Source organism: Trichosurus vulpecula, chromosome 1 (assembly GCF_011100635.1).
Source record: "Trichosurus vulpecula isolate mTriVul1 chromosome 1, mTriVul1.pri, whole genome shotgun sequence".
Taxonomy (NCBI): Eukaryota; Metazoa; Chordata; class Mammalia; order Diprotodontia; family Phalangeridae; genus Trichosurus; species Trichosurus vulpecula.
Window position 1 is genome coordinate 102349947 of NC_050573.1, and position 23116 is coordinate 102373062.

The 23116-nt window shown below is 43.4% G+C and overlaps 1 protein-coding gene across 1 annotated transcript in view; it reads left to right on the top strand.

Annotated features, from left to right (window-relative positions):
• NDRG1 (N-myc downstream regulated 1) overlaps positions 1 to 15498 on the top strand; it is an 82150-nt gene extending 66652 nt beyond the window's left edge. The window contains exons 13-16 of the mRNA XM_036761906.1: positions 1899 to 1946; positions 4708 to 4743; positions 6676 to 6727; positions 13209 to 15498. Of these exons, the coding sequence (XP_036617801.1) occupies positions 1899 to 1946; positions 4708 to 4743; positions 6676 to 6727; positions 13209 to 13444 (372 nt within the window). The 3' untranslated portion in view covers positions 13445 to 15498. The remainder of the gene's footprint in view (positions 1 to 1898; positions 1947 to 4707; positions 4744 to 6675; positions 6728 to 13208) is intronic.
• The last annotated feature ends 7618 nt before the right edge of the window (positions 15499 to 23116 follow it).

The window sequence follows — 23116 nt, forward strand, 5'->3', positions numbered from 1 at the left end:
TTGAGATTTGAACACAGGTTCTCCGACTCAATCTCAGGCTCTTAGATGCCATGGCATCTTATCCTTACTCACCAAAAACCATCAGGGTTTTGGCCATTCTCAAGGAGAGAGCAGATTCTGCCCCTCTTCCAGGAAGCTCTTCCCAGGGCCTCTGTACCTCTCCAAGGAAGGTCGCTTGGGAGTTTGGTTGTATTTTAATTGCTCCAAGGTAGGTCCACATAATGTGGGTCATCTTTTGGCAGAAGTCACAGCCACAGGACCCTGTCAGCCACCTCCTATCCAGGGTGGAGAAAGAGCCAAGATCTTGAGACTGGCTATTAAAGTAAACACTTTCTTTTTAGCTGTCCATCTGGGTCTGCTCATCCACTCTGCCCCTGATGCCCTGCCCCTCCCCCCACCAGTCTCTGGATGATTTCACCTAAATGCCATCTCAGCCTTAACTCAGAAAACCAGCTGGCATCTTTGTCTGCTGCCCCATTCAGCGGGGACAGCCCATCCTCTTGAGGCTTGTGTTGCCTGGCAACAGGGCCCTGCATCTCCTTTCTCTGCATCTTTCTGGCTGCTTTTCACTTGCTGGCTTTTTTATGGGCATGTTTACCACTTTGTTCTTGGGCCTTCAAGTGGCTTGCTGAGCTTTTGGGTGGCACAACCAGAGCCAGGAGTGCTTGACCCTCTTGTCAGGGCAGTTGAGGGGAAACCCAAGGAAACTATGATTATGATGAATGCCTAGCAGGTGGGTTTAATCTCTTGAGTTCTGTTAGGATTCTGGATTGGGGGGGAGTAGGGAGGAGAAGAGGCCCCATTTGAAGAGAAAAATCTGTATATGGAATGTGATCTTACATGTACCCTATGGCCAGGGAGAGAATTGGAGGTTGTTGATTCTAGAAACTTATGTTGCTCAAATGTAACATAAGTGAGTCTTGATGAGAAAGAATGGGGTTGGGAGTATTTTTTTTTTTTAACTAAAAACCCATAAGCTCTTTGAGACTAGGAATTGATTCCTCCTTTGCTTGTATCCCTAGTGCTTGGCACACAGTAGGTGATTAATAAATGCTTTTTGATTATCACACAACTACTCCAAAAAGCTAGTGTGACCTCAGACTGCATTAACAGAAAGATGGTATCTGGAATGAAGGATGTGATAAGCCTCTGTGCTACTCAGATGATGGTGAACTGTACTGTGTTGAGTTCAGGGTCCCACTTTTTAGGAATAACACTGACAAACTGGTTTGTACCCAGAGGCAGGCACCATTTGGAACAGTTGAAGGACTGGGGTTGTTTAATTTAGAGGAGAAAAGGCAAGAAGTAGGTGGCAAATGAGTCCCGACCAAACACTTAATGAGGATGTCAAAAGGGAAATAGCCTCTCAGGCGACTCCAAAGTCTCTTCCAATTCAGAGAATCTGTAAAATGGGTGAAGAGCTATCATGTAGAAAAGGAAAACAGAAAGTAGCTCTGTTTGTGTGTGGTTCCAGACTGCAGAACCAAGACCAGTGGGGGGATATTGGAGGGAGGCAGATTTTGCCTCCGTGTATGGAAGAATTTCATCATGATTAGGGCCAGAGGTAGAGGGAGGTAGTGATTCCCCCTGTCCCGTAAGCTATTGTTTATATAAAGGCTGAATAATGATGTGTAGTGGCTCCTAGAGAAGGGTCCCCAGCGCTGGGTGGGGGTGCAGGTTGGCTTGGGGGCTTCTAACATCCTTTCCGACTCTTAAGCCTGTTATTCTGCAGGATTTTAGAGACAGAAGGGGCTCTAAAGGTAATTTGCTCCATTTTATGCATGAAGAGGATATATGCCCAATATGTTTAGAAAGAAACTGAGGACATGAAATTAGGAGGGTTTTTTAGCCTTTGAAATCAAAGATCATTCATGCAAATCTTCCCTTCCCTTGCATAGGTGGAGTGTAACTCTAAACTGGATCCAACCAAGACCACACTCCTAAAGGTAACATGGCAAATGAATGGGCATGTTGGGTGAGGAGAAGGTAGGGGAAGAGAGAGAAAGACGGAAGGGTCAGAAGCATTTATTTATTAAACACTTGCATTGTGCCTGTACAAAGACCACTTATAAAAGGGAGCTGATAAAGGGGGGGTGGAGGGGTGGGAAGCCAGGGCCAGAGAGTCAGTAGCATAGCCAGGAAGAGAATGAAACGTGGTCATTCCGGGCCTGTCTCTGAAATGGAGGCCCCTGGAAGGAACCCCACAGTAGGACAAGGGGGCCAACATGGTAGATGAATGTTTCATGGTGGGAAAGCTCCGGCGACTGAGGGAATTTCTAATCATAGAGTCAGGTGTGGGGTCCGGGTGACGGGCACGTTGAGTGTGTGTGAGAAGGCTGTTGGGTTTATTTATTGGATAAATGCAAGTTCTCTTGGGGATCCAAAAGATCCCCAAGGACACTGAACCCAAGCCTAGATGAAGTAATGATAGGAATTGGGGAGGGATTTCCCCAAGCAATCCACAAGCATTGCCAAGTGCTGTACCACATGCTGAGGAGAGAAAGATAAAACTCAGTCTTTGTCCTTAAGGAGCAGCATGTCAGTGTGGGTGTTTACTACACTAGTACTGATCACCACTGCGCTGTCCCATTTTTGTCTCCTGTTCTTCCATAAATTCCCCACAGAGAGGACACCTTATGGAGGCATGTTTATTCTCCTAATAGCTAACGTTTCTATGGCACTTAATCTGTGCCAGGCACTGTGCTAAAGTACTTTCCAATTATCATCTCATTTGAGTCTCAACAGTTTTAGGTAAGAGGTGCCATTTCACAGAAGGAAATACTGAGGCAAACTTGCCCGGGGCCTCAAAGCTAGCAAGTGTCTGAGGCTGGACTGGAACTAAGTTCTTCTTGGCTCCAGGCCAGTATGCTCTGCCCTAGCTGCTTCAAATTAGAATATAAGCTCTTAGAAGGAAAGGACTAGGCAGCTCTCTTACATTCATACCTCCAGGGCTTAGCATGGTACCTGAATGTGTTTGGTTGTTTTTAGTTGTATCTAACACTTTGTGACCAAATTTGGGGTTTTCTTGGCAAAGTGGCTTCACCGTTTCCTTCTCTAGCTCATTTTACAGATGAGGAAACCGAGGCAAACAGGGTGAAGTGACTCACCCAAGGGTCATATGGCTAGTCAGTGTCTGAGGCCAGATTTGTATTCAGGTCTCACTCTAACCTAGCTGCATCACCTAGCTGCCCAGTAAGACTGTAATACGTATTTTTCCATTTGTTGTACTCTTTTCTGGATACCGGTGTAACACTCATATTGTCTCAGCCTTCAGTCTGGCATGACCTTCCCTTTCCAAGCATACATACCTTTGATGATAGGAGAGAGAACAACCCTATAAGTTCTTTCAAGTTCTCCAAGTGCTTCCTCACAACAGTCCTATGTTGTTTATCTCCGTTCTCAGATGAGAAGATTGATGCTTAGAGAGGGTACACGACCTGTCCCTAGCAGTGCCGCAGGTTTCAGGGAAGGGTTGCTTTTCATTCAGCGCGCCTTCCATAGAGGAGGGCAGCTGCTGGCCCAGGAAGCACAAGAGAGGGAGACCTTGACTCTCAAGGCCACTGAAGGGCAGCCCAGGCGCTGGAGCCCAGCCAAGGGCTCTGCTGACTGTCTGTTTGGGAATGTATTCCATAATGATTTTTAAAGCCAGCCTGAAGGGGAGGCCAGTAAGCCAACAGCCTGTGGATTTATTTTGCTGTTGCTTTCTAACAGATGAAAACATAATGAATTGGCAACAAATGGTTCTGGTAGGTCCCTGTTGGGGGCCACGGGGGGGGGGGCGGGGGGCGGGTCATCAGACTTTTCCTTGTTTTCTCTTACTTGGATTTGGGAAGGGTCTAGCAGTTCCATGAGAGGAAGGGAGAGGAGTCCCTACAGGTCACCTTCCCTTCCCATGAAGCCTTATGAAGCCTTCGAGCTTGGTCAGGGAGGGGAGGGTCAGGGCCTCCTGTACTTTTAAAATGTAGCTACTTCCCTAATAAGTAACAAGTTTAATAAGTAACAAGATAAGGTCATTCCAGTTCCACTGGGCCACCTAGCTACCGAGATTAATCAATGAACACTTAGAAAGTACCCACTGTGGCACTGTGCTAGGCATTAGGGAAACAGACAGAAAGGAGACAACACCTACAGCCAACTCGTGTTCTACTTGGGAAAAATAATGTGGATGTTCATAATTTTTATATATATTTATATTTTTATATATATATATAAATAAAACACATATACATATATATTGTGTGTATATATGTGTGTGTATACACACACAAACACACATTTGATTATAAAGTAAACACAAGGTAATTTCTAGGGGGTGGAGAAGAAACCAGTAAAATTGAGAAATCAGGAAAGGCCTCTTGAAGGAGGCGGTTTTGAAGAAAAATTAGATTTAAAGACAGAGGTGAAGAAGAGAATGTGTTCCAGGTATAGGGGATGGGCTTTCCAAAGGTCCAGAGGTTGGCAATGGGATACCATGTCTATACACCAAGCATAGAAGGCTAGTTTGGTTGGACAGTTAAGTCTATGAAGGGAGAAAGTAGTGTGGAGATAAGCTCCAGTAATGTGCTAGGGAGCCACCTGATTTAAAAACCAAGGAGTTCATTGATGAACCTTGCTTCCTGAAAAAATTGAGCAAACACACCTACATGGAATGTGTGTGATGTCTCCATGATGTTTCCCCTTCATAACCCAAATTTTCTTTCCTTCTAGATGGCGGACTGTGGAGGCCTGCCACAAATTTCTCAGGTAACATTTGGTTACAGTTGGTTTTCCAAACAATACATAATGCCTTTAATGATGAACGTTGCAAAACTGGGAAGTGGTTGCAGCTTTAGGAAATCATCAGGCCCTTCTCTGCAGAATAGTTTTGCAACAACAGCTCTACCCACATTTCCCCCTCTCCTTCTAACCGATCCCCACCTCGGTCATCTCCCATGGTTTGTTGTCCAGCCCTGGCCATGGTAAATGCCCTCACCGTTTACACAACACACAAGGATTCCCAGGGAGACCTCTGCACTGGCACAATTGCCTTTTTAACTCATTTAGTCAATCTGTTTTTCATTAAATTTATCCTCAGTTTCAACGTTCCTTTTTTTCCTCTCTCCCTTCCTCCTTCCCCCTCTCCCTTTCCCTGCCACAGTCTCATTTCTTCCTCATCTTCCCCTTTCCTCTCTCTTCCCCTCTTTCATTTCTGTCCTCACCCTTCTCTCTTCATCCCCCCTTTTTTATCCTTCAGTTTCTTTCTGCTTCTTCATAGTGCCTGGAACACAGAAGGCACTTAATGAGTGCTTGTTGATTGGACCTCCCTCTCTTCTTCCTCCTCAGGAATCTATTCTGATCCTCTCATTGTAAAGATGAGGAAACAGCCCATAAAAATTGAGGTCCCTTCCAATCCAGGTTGTGCATTTCTATACTATTAAATATCCTCCACCCCATTTTTAGTTTGGCTTTTCACTTTCTGGAAAAAACCAAAAAGCCTCACCCTGAAACACCAGCTCTCAGATCCTTTGCATAATTTATCTTCTCATTTCGGGAGATACGTAGTACCTAGAAGACATTTGTCTTGCCAAGCCCCAGAAGGAACAGATGGCCTTGTAAACAGAAACCTGCTTAGGCCTAAGCTGCCAGACATGTTAATACCCGCCAGTTACACACTTTGGCGAGTTCTGAAAGCAGCCTCATGAGGGTATCTCTGCCGAGGAGTTGACCTTAAGCCCTTACTGGCCTGGGATCACCAGACCTGCTATTTGAAAGGAGGAAGAGATCTAATTAAATATTTTATTATTTATGCTAAAACCAGTATTGCTTTATAGCATTTTATTTTGTAAGGAATAGTTAGTGATGGTGTAATTTCCCTAAATAATTGTACTGGTATTTCGGAGGAAAAGAAGAAAGCCAGGAGGTGGGGGTGGGAAGGAATGAATTTGCTTCAGAAATCACATTTGCCCCACCCCTTGAAATTCCTGTGTTGAAATGTTTAGAGTAAGTGGGGACAGGGTCCCCAAAGACGTGTTCAGCAGAGCTGGAAGGGCCCTTAGGAATCATCTAATGTATTCTGCTTGATAGAAGGATAATAGATAAATCTATCCATTTGGAGAAACTGAGTCTCAGAAAGGGGGAAACAACTTAACCCAAGGTCACAAAGCCAGTGAGTGACTTAGTAAGAGCCATAGTCATAAATCATATAGTATTGTAGATTTTAGTTCTTGAAGTGACCTTAGAGGCAGTCCCATTTGTTTTACAGAAGAAGCTACCATGGTTGAGACAGTCTGTTTATATGACTTGCCCAAGTAGTCTGTGGCTCAGGCAGGATTTGAACATAGGTCTTCCCAAATCCAGGCCCTGTTCACAATGCCCAGCTGCCCCTCAGATTCTTGGAGTTTGCTGCTTATCCTAGGCCAGCCAAGCCCTCGTGCATAGACTTTCAGGGTATGTAACACACAGCCTTCTGTAGATTTCATTCCCTGGGATTGAGGACAGAATTTTCAGCAACTGGAAGACCCCATTCCCCTCATTTTCTCCCACTTACATCTTACACCACCCAGTGCCGGGAACCTGAATCTGGGCCCAGGTTCTGATGGTTCAGCAGAGGCCACAGGATACTCAGGGCCCCAGCTTCCAGGTTGGAGAAATGACCCGATTGACCGAAGCTTTCCCGTTTTTTTCTCTATCTCGCAGCCTGCCAAGCTCGCCGAGGCTTTCAAGTACTTTGTCCAAGGAATGGGATACAGTAAGTATGTTCTGTACTTGTTCCACAATGCAGGAGGAGAGGTCCGGGCAGCCCTCATCCAGGATTGGGGGGAAGGGAGTGGGTCAAAGCCCAAAGACTAGAATTGAGAAATGCTCTGAAGCAGATGGAGCTGGTTTGCTCACCTCATCAAGTGGTCAAGGAGGAGAAGTCATTTGTGCAAGGGGAGGAGGGGCCGGAATTCCAGCCTCATTGGTATAAGGAGCCCCAGGCTAGGATCTGTCCCATTAACGCCACATTTATCAAGTATTGTTGGGGCAGGAGCATCCCTGTGAAAAATTAAACAGATAACTAATGTAAAGACCTTTTCAAAGCCATTACCTGCTTGTCTAGCTTCCTTAAACAGTGCATTTTAGCATGATTGGGTCATTTCTGGTACCCACAGTCTATCTCTTAAGGTGGTGTAGGGTACTTTGCCTACACTAAATAGCCCCAAGAGGCTGTGTTTTGCCTGTGGTCGCCCTGCTTTTTTTTTTTCCTTTTCCCTTCATTGGATGTCAGCCATTACTTCTTGGTGCTTACGGTGGGCTGGGAAATTAGCAACCAAGCATGTTAGAATTGTGTGTAAAATCAGAATCAGTGAGGCTTGAGTGGTAAGATTAGAGCCTGATTGCTTCTCCTACAAAATAAACCACAGAGTTTATTTGTGGCAGCTATTTCAGATGCTGAGAAGCCTTAAGTATCATGGATAAGTTGTGTACCTCCTTTTCCCTTGGGGTGTCATATGTTTCATTCATCCCAATGTTTTATTCCACCCTGCTTTTAGGAGACTTAGGGAGCTAAGAGTAGGTTATAACAATATGCTGATGCCCATATATAAAAACAGGCTATTTACGGGCCCCGTAGGATTGGCTCAGTCCCTACAGTGCAGATGGGGCATAGTGAATAACGTACACTTATATAAAGCATGTTAAGAGTTTACAACAGTCCTGTGAGGTATGCAATAAAAATATCATTGTCTCCATTTTTCACTGGTGAGGTTCAGTTGACAAGACATCGAAAGTCATATAAGCAACAGGGGCTGAGAGGTCTTCTGATAGTAAATCCCAGGGCATCATTCCTGCCAATTTTTCCTTTCCAAGTGAAATCAGTCCATCCATTTATTTAACTGATAACTCACATTTCTTTTCTTATTTAAAATTTTCTTATTTATTTAAAAGTAATGTGAACAATTTTTATTATTTGATTTTTAAAACATTGAGTTCCAGATTCTCTCCCTCCTTCCCTTCCCCACCCCCTGAGAAAGCAGATATAGATCAGGGCTGTCCAACCTTAGGTATTCATTGAAACAATAGACAATATATTTTGATTTGCCATTTTAGTGAGAGCTGTGTGGTAGCTCGGCTTCATTTACTAAAGCATTCATGTAAGTTTCTATGCTTGTAGGTGGGCCGCATTTTGAACAGCCCTGATATAGATTATAAACTCACATTCCTATGGCACTTTTTAGTGTTTGTGAAAAGAGATGCCTCTCCTAACAACCCTACAGGGCCTATAGTACAAATACTATCTCCACTCTTGGGGTTGAGGAAATATCATCTTAAAAAGGTTAGTTGAACTTGGCTGTGTTCTGAGAGCCAGGCCTTGAACCCAGTTCTGTTTCTACATCCAGTCCTCCATTCCAACACATCTCACTGCCGTGCAATACCTATTTAAGACAATCTGTCCTGTGGCCCATTTATCTGGTGGCACCATGGTACACCTAGAGTCAAGAAGACTCGCATCTTCCAGAGTTCAAATCCGGCCTCAGACCCTTACTAGCTGTGTGACCCTGGGCAAGTCACTTAATCCTGTTTGCCTTAGTTTTCTCATCTGTAAAATGAGCTGGAGAAGGAAATGGCAAACCACTCCAGGATCTTCGATGATTGAACAACAACAAAAGCCGAAACACTGGCTGACCTCTCCAGGAGGGAGGAATCAGACTCATGGATTATGTGTTGGCTTAGGTTTCTTCTCTCAGGGGTAAGTGTTTCAGACTGACTGTTTGGCTTCAAGCCCTGACTTCATGAAAATGTTTAGCTCTCTGGTGTAACGTGCCGGAAAGAATATTAAAAAAGCACTTTGAAAACTGTCAAGTGCCGTGTAATTAGAATCTCTGATTATTTACTTCTGACCTATAATCAGGCAGAAGGCCTTAGTTCAGCCATTTGATTTTAAAGTAAGACTATAAATGGGAGCAAAATGTATGAATTTGCCACTTTCTGTCTTCCATGCTGAGACTAAAGTTTGTTCTTCAGCCAGGACAAACACACACACGACCCAGTTCTGAAATGTGGGCTCGTGCCCAAGACAGATGCCGTGATTTCCTGTATTCTCTGTTTAGGACCGTGGCAGTGGTAGCTAGTCATGGGCCACATTTTCTAGAATCTTTTGATGAAAGGGACCCCAGAGGTCAACTTAGTTCAACCCCCTGCCTCCTCTTGAGATGCCTGAGAGATACCACTTCTTTGGTGGCATTTGTTCGTTGCAACAAACTCTCTGGTCCATGGGATGCTTTTTGTTGGAATTTCTTGAGGAAGAGAGGAGAGCTTGTTGATGGAGTGGGAGGGTCAAGGGAAGGTCTGATTTTTTTTTTTTTTTGGTGGATAGGGGATATTTGAGCCCTTAGAACAGACTGCCATATATTCAGTCTTCCTTATATTACATCCATCCTGTAAGCTCTTTGCAGGAAAAGAATGCATTGTAGTTATCTTTGTAGAGGATTCCGCATAGCTTTAGGAAAGCTTCAGAAGTCATTTAACACAGCCCTTGTTTCACAGTCAAGAAAAGATGAAGGCGGGAGAAACCAGGTAACTTCTCCCCAAAGTTATACTGACTTCAAGTCTGTCATTTCTACCATTATTCTGGTACCGCCTCCCATACATGGTAGGCAGGGGAAGGAAGGGAATAAGCCCACTGTGAGCCAGGCACTGTGCCAAGTAAGTTTGAACCTCACAACGGTGTTGCAAGGTTGGTGTGGTGGTTGTCCCCTTTTTGTAAGTCTAGAGGAAGTAACATTGCCCAGGGTCACACAGCCAAGTATCAAGGTGGATTTGAACTCTGGTCTTCCTGGCCAACTGCACCACCCATCTGCCTTTAATAAATATCTAAGGAAGGAATTTGAATTTGTATGTATTCACTCATGATCTTATTTTTAAAAAAATTATTTATTTTTAGCTTTCAACATTCACTTCCATAAGATTTTGAGTTCCAAATTTTCTCCCCATCTCTCCCCTCCCCCCACCCCAAGATGGTATGTAATTTGATATAGGCCCTTACATATAGATTCATATTAAACCTATTTTTTTTTTGAAGGGGCTGAAGGGGACCAAGACCTTTTGGTTTTTTTTTACGTTTAATTTTATTTTTCTCAATTACATGTAAACACAAATGTTAACATTTTTAAAAATTTTGAATTCCATATTCTTTCCTTGCCTCTCATATTACTTTATTATATATGTGTGTGTGTGAGAGAGCATGAGCAAGTACACATGTATATGTGTGTTGTGCACACACTTACTCAATACATATGACGTGTGCATATAATTTCACATGTATGATTGTGTATGCATATGTGTGTTACGTATGTATACAGGTGTCCCAAAAGTCATAGTGCAGTTGTAAGACTGGTTTAAGCTTAAAGCTTTTGGGGTGCCTTATATATACTAGCAGCTGTTTATGTAGCGCCTTCAGGTTTGCAAAGTGCTTTGGTGACGCATAGCTAACGCTCACATAGTGCTTTAAGGTCTGCAGGGCACTTTGCATGTGTTCTGTGCGCTTGGTCCTCACAACAATCCCACGTGGTAGGTGCTGTTATCATCCTCCCTGCCCCTTTTCCCTGGCTTTCTTCTATGAAACACACACACAGAATGAGGATCCCCATTGTGTGGTATCCTTTCCCCCTATTTCTTCAAGGTTGCGTGTGTATTATTTATTCTCTTCTACGTGACCCAGGCTCTTTGTCTTACAGTACTGTCTCCCGGTGGTGCGTCTCTGTCTCCTCTCCTGTCACCCCCTGAACCTTTTGAGCTAAGTGTTGAAACCCCAAATAGTACTTGCTGGCAGATGAGGTAACCGGAGAGACCCACCAAGCCTCTCACATTTGTTTACCTTACAGGGCGTGAATCAGGGCTGATTTGTCTTGGAACGGGTGCTGAGTGTAGGCTTTCCTTCCCCCCACCCCCAAATGTATGCTCTTGGTTGCAGAGGAATAGGGAAAGCTGAGTCAGGCACTTATTTTCCTCACAAAGCATCTGTGGTTTTTCTCAGGAGTCCAGGTTGCCCATTGTGGATGGAGAGAAAGGAAAGGCAGGAGCCCTGGAACCTATTTACTTACTCATACTTTTTTGCATGATCCCAAAGGCAGGGAAGAGGTGGTGGGGGGCCAGGGCACCAACCTCAACAGTGGTTTATCACTATGGTTTGCACACAAGTATGGCAGCATGTGTTCCTGTCATGCAATGGATGGTGCCGTCAAATGCCTGTGCATCAGATCGATTGTATTTGTTTATTACTTCAACAAACACTGCATACCTACCATGTGCCCAGGCTGTTTGACTATTAGTCACAGTGAGGCACTTCCTGGCAGGATGGGGAGGGTACAAAAAAAGTCTGGGTTAAGAGCCTGTGTAGTTGGAGACATAAAGAAAGGCAGAAGACGGTAGGAGTGCACAGTCTAAAGGAGAAGTTATTTGTAAACTAATATCTGCAAACAAGCCATGTACAGAATTATTGGAAATAATTAACAGAGGGAAGATACAGAATTAAGAGGGACTGGGAACAGCTTCTGGTAGAAGGTGAGTTTTAGCTGGGACTTGAAGGAAGCGAGGAGGAAGAGCATTCCAGGCATAAGAGACAGCCAGAGAAACTGTCCAGAGCCAAGACAAAGAGTGTCTTGTTCAGGGAATTGCAGAGAGACTAGTATGTGAGGGAGGGTACGATGTAAAAAGACTGGGAAGGTTGGGAGAAATAGTGGCGGTGGGTCATGGAGGGCTTTGAATGCCAAATGGGTTTTATATTTAATGATGGAAACAATAGGGAGCCATTGGAATTGTTATATAGAGGAGGGAGGTGACTGTGATCAGACTCATTCTTTAGCAGAATCTCTTTAGTGACTGAATGGATGGATTGGAGTGGACAGAGACTTGGTAGATAGACCCATCAGCAGGCTGTTGGCAGTAGTCCAGGCATGAGGTGATAAGGGTCTGTCCTTGGATGGAGGCAGACAAGAAGAGAAAATGTAGGTGAGAGATGTCACAAAAGCGAAACCGATAGAGTGGATGTGTGGGATTGGGGGGCAAGGTGGGAGAGAGTGAGAAGATGAGGATGACACCTACCTTTTGAGTCTGGGGGACTTGGGAGCATTGCATTGCCCTTGACAGGGAAAGTTTTGGACCTGCTTAATCTAAAATGTCTACTCTACCTTCCATTCAAGATGGCCAGCAGGCATCTGCAGATCAGCAGAGAAATTAGGACTGGATTAGTAGATGGGAGAATCATCAGCCTAGAGATGATAATTAATCCATGGGAGCTGTTGAGATCACCAGGTTCTGGGAGCCGTCGTTTCAGAAAAGCATTGATAAGTGGAATAGTGTTGAAGATAGTGGAAGGTCATTGGGTTTCATATCCTATGAGTTTGGTGAAAAAAGCTAGGTAGGTTTAGCTTGGGAAAGAAAAAATTTAGGAGGACCATTATAGCTTTGTTCATGCATTGGAAGGGTTCTATCCCAGAGGTGAGATTAGACGTGTTCTATTTGATAAAACCAGAAAAGAGTGGGTGGGTCCCCAGGGGTATGGAAGCTGTGTAGAAGCAATGTTGGAAAAAACCTTGCTAACCTTTGGAATTGTTCAGGAGTGGAGTAGTCTGTCTTAAGAGATGGTCAGTTCTCTTCTTTAGAGGTCTTCAAGCAGACACTGAACATTCTGGTATTTTGTTGTGGAGATTCATTTCAAGATGGCTTCCACCTACAGGAGGTCCCTTCCAACTTTCAGATTTCGTGATTCTGGGTCCCAAAGATTTATAGCTTTGTTTAGGGGGTTTTACAATACAGAATTCGGTTTTTTTTTTAAATGACACAGAACCTCACAGAATGTTAGAGTTCAGTTCTATAAAATGAAGGGGTCTTAGAGTACATGGATTAAGCTGACTCCCAGAAAGATTTAACCAGTAATTGTGAATAGTAATTCAGCTTTTCCAGAGCTTCAAGTTTCTTATCTGTAAAATGAAAGTCTTGGGCTCTGAGGTTCCTTTGAGTTCCAGGCCTATGGTCTTAAGATTCTTTGTGATAGGATAGCTTTTCAGACCTAGAATGACTGAAAGAAAAGATGACAAACCTGGGGAGCCAAAAGATTTGAACTCTGGCTATGTAGCGAAATATCTCCATCGCCTTTTTTCATGCCTCTTTGATGCTTTGTTTGCAAGATGGGGAGTTGGACTGGAGGGACCTTCTGTGAGTGCCTCTGTCACTTTCTTGTCTCTTTTCAGTGCCTTCTGCCAGCATGACTCGCCTCATGAGGTCCCGCACAGCCTCCGGCTCCAGCGTCACCTCCTTGGAAGGCAGCCGCAGCCGCTCCCACACCAGCGAGGGCACCCGCAGCCGATCCCACACCAGTGAGGGCACCCGCAGCCGCTCCCACACAGACACCCGCCTCGAGATCACTCCCAACTCGGGGAGCACCGGGGACAGTGCTGGGCTCAAGTCCATGGAAGTCTCCTGTTAGACAAGGACCCCCACAGAGCCCCCTCCTGGCTCTGGTTTGAACTCTGTTTTAAGTAGCTGCCTCCTTTCCCTCCTCCCCCAGCCCCACATCCCACCCCTCCTGTATCACACTGCACATAACTTGGTATTAATCCAAAGCTTATTTTTTAAGAGTGAGCTCTGGTGAGAACAAAGTGAGGTGGATTGAGAAAGAGTCATTTTGATGTTGGGGGTGGGGGGTTGAGTGTGGAAAGATTACGGGGACCAGTCTAAAGCAAGCATCCAGAGATGGGTCTCTTGATTAAATTGTTCATAAAATTCTGGTTGCTGCTGTCTTCTCTCACTCACATCAGACTCGAAAGAGGCATTTTGCCCCCCAAAAGAGATAGGAGAAGAGAAAAACTTGTGTTTAAAAAAAATAAACCCTCAGGCTGGCCTGATTAATGAAAGTCAGACAGGCCTTTGGTCAGTGGTACAGCCGATCTACTAACTTGTGTTTCTTTGCAGCCAAAGGAAAAACTGACCCAATTTGTAATACAGGCAACACTATTTGGATGTAAGGAGGGAGAGTGCAGTGCATTGTGGGTGGCTTTTTTTTTTTTAATAAGGGGAAACGGTGAAGCTCACATTTATGCTGGTGGGTTTTTGTTGTTTTTTTTTTTTTTTGCAAACTATCATAATTGTAGATAGTTTAAAATTACATTGTGCATTTATACGCCTTTTAATTTTGAAGCATAAAAAGCCGTTTTCTTCTCAACCATTAACATTCAATTAAAATAGCCAATGTAAACCCCAGGCTTTTAAACACAATGAAAGTTATCGATGGGCTTCTGGTATCTCATGTTTTGTGAGATATCAGCCTTGCTGCACCTCCTTAAAACGCAGTGAGGAACCTTCCTTTTTTTTTTTTCTTTGATTATCACCTTATTTAAAAGGCATTTTCATTCCTTGGCGATTTCACAGAGAAGTGTTTCATCACATAGGCTGAGAGCTCCTTCCTGGCCCTCCAGTTTTCCTGATCTATGAAATAATGATCTCTAAGGTTCCTTCCAACTCTGCTCACTGTTTTAAACAATGTCCCATGCTTCTAAGGCCCTTCCAGCTTGAACAGTTTGTTCTATGTTCTGAGACATTTTCTAGCCCTCGACAGTCTGTTCCATGCTTTCAAATCTAAAGGCCCTTCCAGCTTGATTCTACAGTTTTCATTTATGTGAATAGTGGGGAAGAGAGTTGCAATAGTATGTAATATCTCTGGGGCCTAGGGGCCTGTTATCTAACCATACCTAAGAGGTGGGGTACAGGGTGGGGAGGAGAAGGATTTGTTGGATTTTCTAGAACATTGAACAGAAGGCTGCCTTCTGCAGTTCCTTGAAGGAAAAGAATATTGTATTCTAATATCAGCTTGGCTAAAGAAAGCAATATCCCCATCCTTTCTCCCCCCCCCCCCCGCCCAAAATAACACTCTAGAATCTTAAATCCTGATATGAATTTGCCTCTCAATTCTGTTGTAAAGAATAAGTCTTAGAATGATGGCATGATCTTTAAAAAAAGATAGCTGTGAATTTTGACTTTGGCATAATGTTGTTACTTGTTTAGACCCATTTCCTGAAAAGAGGGTTTTTGGTCTAGTGGTCAGTTGAAGAGAACCCTTAGGGGTTTGGAGGGTGGTGGTGATAGGAGCAGGTAAGATGTAATGATTCTGGAATTCCTGCATTTTTCAATTAACCTCCCCTCCACCTTTTTGGAGAAAGCATTGTCAAAGCAACCAATTATGATGGTTTTTTTTGTGGCTTTTGGACCTATGTTTTAGCTAATTAATGCATTTTCCTATTGGAAGGATGTTAATTGCAAATCAACCTTTGGGAGGATGGCTGACCTGGGGTGATGTCATTTGACTTACTGGGAGCCTCCATTTCTGGGGGCTTCACACAGTCTTTGTGCCAGAAGAGGTGGTGAGGGAGGCATAAGTGGCTGAGAACCAGAGGTGGACAGTGTGGTGTCAAGTCTTGCCAAAAAGGTTTCTTAATGAGATATTTGTATTTATTTCCAGACCAATAAATTTGTAACTTTGCAGTTCCTTGTGTCTTTATCTTTGCCGTATACATCAGGCCTTTGTGGGGTGAACAGACCACAGATACTGGGCTACTAATAATAGTTTCCATATTTTGTAGTAATTGACAGTTTATTAGGTAACCTATACATTTTCTCACTTTGGTCCACAAAATACCTTTTTTTGGAATTACAGAAGGAAGGGGGGGTGTTGCTCACATGTGCTGGATGAGGAAAAAGGGGCTCAGAGAGGTTCTTCAGTAAGCCTCAGGTCATAGGCCCAGTATTCTTGCATAAAATGTTTCCTTACCTTCTCCTCATCCCCAGTACCCCTTAGTTAGACATAAGGCTTAAAATATCAGTAGTCCCTGAGAGCAGAAATACATATTAAGTATATGTGACTACCTTGTTTTGAGTCTAGGCAAAATAAAATTTGTGGCCACACACCTACGTACAAATATGTATACATGTATATATTCACATATGCCTATATCCACCACATGCATAGACATGAATATGGCTATGCATATAAAACTGGAATAATTTATATTACAGATTGGAAACAGTAACAGCAAATACAGGTATTTCCCAGATTTATAGAAATCAGATTGGGGAGATGAGTGACTTATTGTAGGATCGATATAGTAGAAGTCAGTTGTTTGTTACAATTGGGGGGAAAGGAAAGCTCTAGATACTTGAAAGGATAACCATGAAGAAAAGTAGGGATAAAGAAGCATATTTGGGGATTCAAAAGAATTTTTGCCAGGACAGCTAGGTGGCACAGTGGGTAGAATGCTGGCCCTGGCTGAGTTCAAATTCGACCTCAGACACTTGACACACTACCTGTGTGACCTTGGGCAGGTCCCTTAACCCTAATTGCCCTGCCTTTCCCCCTGCAAAAAAAATTTTTTGCCCACTTCCCACATGGGTGGCCATGTAGAGAAACATGGCATTCTGTTCATTAGATACGAATTCCTCTAAATATGAATAAAATCCAAGTTGGAAGGGATTTCAAATTGTCTGTTAAACATGACTGACATAATTCAGCCTTTACCCAGGCCCCGCAAATGATGGAAAACTCCACTGTTTGCAATGGTTGTTCCCCTTTGGGACATCTCCAAAGGTCTATCTTGTACCAAGCCAAATCGTGTCTCCCTATTCATTTCTACACGTCGTTCCTGTTCTGAGGACCAGCAGATGTCTTAAGTTCCATATATTTGGTGGCTTTTTATGTCAGAGGGGTCCAGGACACACAGAAAATTAGGAATCCCTGTGTTAGAAGGTGCTGGGGAAGTGTGCTGAATGATAGGATGGAATACTGGAGCAAATACAAGTCTTGGCCATGGGGGAAGGGCTATGGGAGAGGTGGAAATAACATTTACAGAGATCTTAGGAAGCCAACTCCCTCAACTTACAGGTGTGGAAACAGGAGCACAGAGTGACGACAATTCACTCTAGCACATGACAGTTCCCAACAAGTTCACACATTACGATACAGCATTGCTGTCGGGTAAGTCCTCATGTCATATACTACAGGGCTGCATTTCAAAGGTGCTCTGTTAGGCACAGCACTGGTGGAAAAGTATAGGTGGTGGGATTCTAGGACGTCAGGAGCTAGCAGTTCCAATCTTTCGGAAGCTCTAGCTCCTTTACAAGTAGAGGCCGAGGCCAGAGAAGCCCATTTCATGGAGCTCCACGTTGGCCTCAGCAGGAAGACCTTTCCTCTTAAAACAGTAACTGGATGCTGTCAGTAAAGGAGTCAAATCAAGAGTGAGTTTTGGAATCACCTCCAGTTCTGATGACCCAGCTAATTGAAAAAGCTTTTCTTAACACTGTGTTTAGCAGGGTAGACCCTTTGCAGAATGTCTACACATGTTGCAAATCCCTTCAATGCCCTTCCATTATACTGTTCTGGAAACAAGATCCCTAGCCTCATTCCCATGGAAGGTGCTTCATCAGAGCTATAAAAATACATGTGCCAAAACCCCGCATAAGGAAGGAAGGCAGTTGGATCAGGAAGCACCTAAGTTGTCCCCCAATCAACTTTGTTAGGATTTTAGAGTGTGGGCCAGTGTTTGGAGGCAACTGGAGCTCTGAGGTTCAAAGTACTATCTCCACCTACTAGAACTTGACTGATCTTGAAAAGACCAGGGCTTTGCACTAGGGTGCCGATGTGGATGGATGTGTCCTTCCCTCTCCATCCCATCCCACACACACTATAGCAATTGTGGTGGAAGAATAGGGCTTGCTGGGGGAGAAAGGATTGAGGTTAGGGGCAAGAGTTTAGGGCATCAGGGGAGGCAGAGAGAGATTCTGGCCCGATGATTGGCATATTTTACCCATGCCCTATCTACTGTTAGAAACCCTGGACTGCCATTCCATTCCTTCCAAGTGACTGAAAGAGAATGGACATCCCTCTGGCATTGCAGTTGTAGCTGGTTGTCATGACACAGAGACCTGGAGCTCTATAAACCTAGAGCAGAGTAGTGGGTTCCAGACCAGACTAGAAAGGAGTTAGTGGATGGGACAGCCTGCCCTTCGAATTCTCTCAGTGGCCTTGAGATCCTCTAGGGTGTGATGGCAATCTCTAGCACTCCCTTCCCCCACCCAGGTCTCTGCAGAATGTTTACTAACCTCAGAGAATTCTCAATCCACAATTTCTGCCCTTTATTCTTTCCCCCATCTATCTCTGGGAGAAGGTATGTATATGGGGAGGGGAGGAAGCAGACTCAACCCAACTCTGGTTTCATGGCCACTTTCTATTTGAAAGCGTCTTAAAGTATTGTTATACTGGCATTAGAGTTACCCTAGTGTGCTTCCAAAAAAAAAAATCAGGTGACCCTTAAAAAATAAATTGCTGAAAATATAAATGAGATTGGTTGGCAGTGAATGAAAAGGGGAACTCCAAAGCAGGGATGAGGGCTTAAGAGCTGAGATTTTACTATTTTTTAAAATAAAGTTGCTCTTTTTTCAGTCATGGGCTTCCTTATTTTAAATTTGCTGATCAAACTCTTAGTTATGATAACTGGCCAAAAAGTCTCAAGGGAAAAAAAAAAAGATAGTTACACAATATCTGTCGTGTTTCCACTTACCTCTATTTTTTACCTTTAGAATTGGTGAATAAAGAGCTGGCTTCCGAAAAAGGATGACCTGCATCTGACATACTGGTAGTGTGACTGGGCAAATAATTTAATCTGTCATGATTTTATGAAACTCTCTAAGATAATAAATTATAATGAAGGTGTAGAACTGACTTGATACAGGGAGAACCATAAAAGGATTTCTTCTATGAAGTTTGGATTCAGTCAAAGGGCTGCACTTGAGGACCTAGAGTCCCACATGTGGCCTTGAAGCTGCAGGTTCCCCACCCCTCCTATACCAATGAGATTACTGGATTCCTCTCCCTAAGTACCTTACCTCTAGAAATACAGAGGAGGAGAAAGTAGATTACCCCTACATAGATCAGCATTTAGGGGAGTCTACACTGACCACTATGTGTGCTGGTGGTCAGAGGCAATAGCCACCTAGTGTCCAAAATATATAATAACAAAATATACAAATATAAATATATAACAAAATATACAAATATAAATTATATATATAATAACAAAATATATAGTAATATTTATTTACATAATGCTTTAAGGTTTGCAAAGCACTGTAGTATAGATTGTCTTATTTGATCCTCATAATGCTACAGTTATCCTCATTTACAAACGGGGGAACCAGGGCTCAGAGAGATTGAGGAATTTCCCCGGGGTTAGGCAGAGAGTATCTAAGGCAGAATTTGAATTCACGTTTTCTCGACTCCACCTACAGCATGCTATCCGCTGCACCACCTACCTCCTTAACTAATTAACTTACTGCCAGCCTATTCAATTGTAAAAAGCGGGGCTCTTAACCAGAGTGCATCTGTCCGGTGAAGAAAATGTCAGGAGTGATTGAAATGTGAGTCCTTGTTACTAATAAACGCAGACCCCTTTTTTCCTGGTGCGGCAATAGGTTGTATCGGAGTGTTATTTGGTGGGATCTTGTTTCTGCTAAATCAGAGAACATTTGTTTCTCCCAGCTGATAAGGCATTTCATCCCCCCCCACCTCTTAGTTTCAGAAGGTTAGGTTGTTGAGGGATGGAGGGAAAAGGAGGAACCACTAGAGGTATTAAGCTGGTATTTGCATAGGGCGGGTCAGCCAAGTGTAGAGAGGTGTGGAAATCAGGTTTTATTGGAAGCTCTCGAAGCACTCCATTTTTACCAGCTGTGTGCCCTTTCCTACCTTCATTTGTTTGTGGGTATTTGTGATTCTCTTGTCATCAGAAGATATACTCTGACCTGGAACGCTTTAAATCTTGTAACAGCTGTTACTCGGGGCTGGGTCCGGTTTTACAAATCCTTTCTATAAGCCAAATACAGGATTTATGTTTGACCCCACTGATTAAACCAAGATTTAAGCAGAGGACAGCAAGGGTTTTAGGGAAGTGTGGGGCACTGTGTTCACTCCCCTTCTCCAGCCCTCCTCCCTTCTCTTTAGGGCCTCCCTTAGTAACCTATTTAATTATTAATAGAATGTTTGGAATGAAAGGGACCTAGAACTAGAGAGATCTTTATATGATATAGATTACTAGAGCTGAAAAAGACCTTAGAATCTAGAATGTGAGGCAAAAAAGAGACCTTAAAGAACAATGTTAGAAAAAAAATAGGAGAGACCTTCACAATGTAGATGCTAGCATTAGGAGGGATCAAACAGTCTTCACTCCCTCATATTTATTTAGATCTATTTATTTGTTAGGTGGCACAGTGGCACAGTGGTGAGAGTGTGGGACTTGGGGAGTCCTGAGTTCAAATCCCGCCTCAGACACCAGTCATGTTATCCTAGGAAAGTCACTTAATCTGCCTGTGACTCAGTTTTATCACCTGTAAAACAGGGATAATAATAACATATACTTCCCAGGGTTACTGTGAGGATCAAATGAGATATATATTAAAGTACTTTGCAAAATTTAAAGGGATGTGTAGATGCCAATGTTTCTGCTTCTCCTTCTCCTCCCTCTTCCTTTTTATCCTCCTCTTCCTTCTCTTCCCTTTCCCCTCTTGTCCCTCCTCCTCTTCTTCTTTCTCCTCTTTTTCTCTTTTTCCTCTTCCCCTCCCCCTTCTCCTTTTCCTTCCCCTTCATCCCTCTTCTTCTTCTTCTTCTTCTTCTTCTTCTTCTTCTTCTTCTTCTTCTTCTTCTTCTTCTTCTTCTTCTTCTTCTTCTTCTTCTTCTTCTTCTTCTTCTTCTTCCTCTTCTTCCTCCTCCTCCTCTCCTCCCTTTTTACTTCTTCCCCTCCCCTTCTCCTTCCTCTCCCTTCTCTTCTTCTTCCCTTTCAGCCTCCTCCTCCTTCTTGTTATTATTAATATTCTTTTTAAAATACTTTCAGTGATAGGGAGCTCACTACTTGATGAAACAGCTTATTCCATTTAAGAACAACTCCAATTATTAGAAAACATCTTCCTTATATTGGAATCTGGCTTCAGACATTTACTAGCTGGTGTGATCCTGGGCAAATCACTTAACCTCTCTCAGCCTCTGTGAAATGAGGATAATGATAACATGTACCTCACAGCACATACTTCAGAGGTGTCCTAAGTGTGTGACCCTGGACAAGTCACTTAACCCTGTTTACCTCAGTTTCCTCATCTGTAAAATAAGCTGGAGAAGGAAATGGCAAACCTTTCAGGTATCTTTGCCAAGAAAACCCCAAATGGAGTCACCAAGAGTTGAACACTACTGAACAGCAACCTAATGAGACTGATTTTCATCATTGTGGTATTTAGAGCTGGAAGGAACTTGGAGATAGATCATACATATATTTTATTAGCCTCATTTCCTAGATGAGGAAATTGAGGCTTGGAGAAGTCAGTTCACTTTTCTGAGTCATACAGGGAAGCATAGAGCAGTTTTGAACAAATGCCCTCTGACTCTAAATACAGTGATCTTTGTGGTACGTATTTCCTAAATCTTCTGAGAATTATTCAATCAGTCAATAAGCATTGATGAAGCAGTTGCTATGTGGGAGGCACCATGCTAAGTGCTAGGGATACAAAGAAAGGGGAAAAACAGGCCCTGTCCTTGAACTCACCATCTAATAGGGAGAAGACAACAAGCAAACAAATATATAAAAATAAGCTATAGGCAGGATAAATAGGAGATAAGTAAGAGAGGGAAGACACTAGAATTAAGAGGGCTTGGGAAAGGCTTCCTATAGAAAGTGGAATTTTAGCTGGGACTTGAAGGAAGTCAGGGAAGCCAGGAGGCAGAGATGAGAAGCTAGAGCATTCCAGGCATAGGAGCAGCCAGAGAAAAGGCCCAGAAATGAGGAGTGGAGTGTGTGGTTTGAAGAGCAGCCAGGAGACCAGAGTCAGTGGACTGAAGAAGACTTGAATGGAAGGTAAGTAGTAAGAAGACTGGAAAGGGGAGGGGGTAGGTTACGAAAGGCTTTGAATGCCAAACAGAGGATTTTGTATTTGATCCTGGAGATGATAAGGAGTCACTGAAATTTATTGAGTAGGGGGTGGGGGGGTGTGACATGGTCAGACCTGTGTTCTAGGAAAATCACTTTGGCGCTAAATCGAGGATGGATTGGAGTGGGAGGAGACTTGGGGCAGGCAGACCCACCAGCAGGCTATTGCAACAGTGTAATGGCAAGTAAAGTGGGACTTTTTGTTGTCTTTTGTTTCTGAGTGCTTCTCAGCACTAAGGCAATCAAGTGCCTTTGAGTCTTGCCTTTGTTTGAATTTGAGAATCTTTGAATTTGTAGTCTTTGATGACCCGCTTAAGTCACAGGGAAGGCCTCGGTCACATGGGTTTGAGTCACATGGTTGTTACACCCTCTGCCCCTGAAGAAAAGAAGTGTGTGTGTGTGTGTGTGTGTATATATATATATATACTCTGAGTTTAGCATTTTGCTTGGGGCTCACTCACTGGAAGAATGTCATGTGATTTGACCAGACAAGACTCTGGGTAGCTGCTGGAGCCCCCCGGCTTTGAAAACCCAGATGTTGGTGCTTCTCTGTCTGGTAACTATGTATGTAATGTCTTGGACAGACAGCTAGAAGCCTGTCTACTGATTTGTGTTATTTTGATCTGTTTATATAATTTCTGTTTGCAATTTCTGTTTGTTTTCTCTGAAGTTAAGGGTGCTGACTTTTTCCCCACTCCGAACTAAGTGAATGATATATATATATATATATATGTTTAATTAAAGTGAGATTGTAAACCCCTTAAAGTTGCCTTCCTTAGAAAAGCAGATCAAAGAACCTATGCTAGCAGCCCTCCCATGTGCTGGTGTTATTGGTCTTACACAGCCATAATAATGGCAAGTAGCATTGTTATTACAAAGAGTCCAGGGTTAGGAGATGAGAGCCTGCATTAGGGTGGTGGAAGCATCCTCAGAGAGGAAGGGGCATATTTGAGAGATGTTACATAGGTAAAATTGAAAGGCCTTGGCAACAGATTGAATAGGGGACGGGTGGGGTTGAGAGATAGTGAAGAGTCGAGGAAATAGTTGTAGACAGATATGTTAAGTACCATATTCTAGTTTAATATGCAGTTTGAGATTTTTATCTCATCTTTGACTCTAGAAGTTCAAATGAAACACTTTGTACTAGT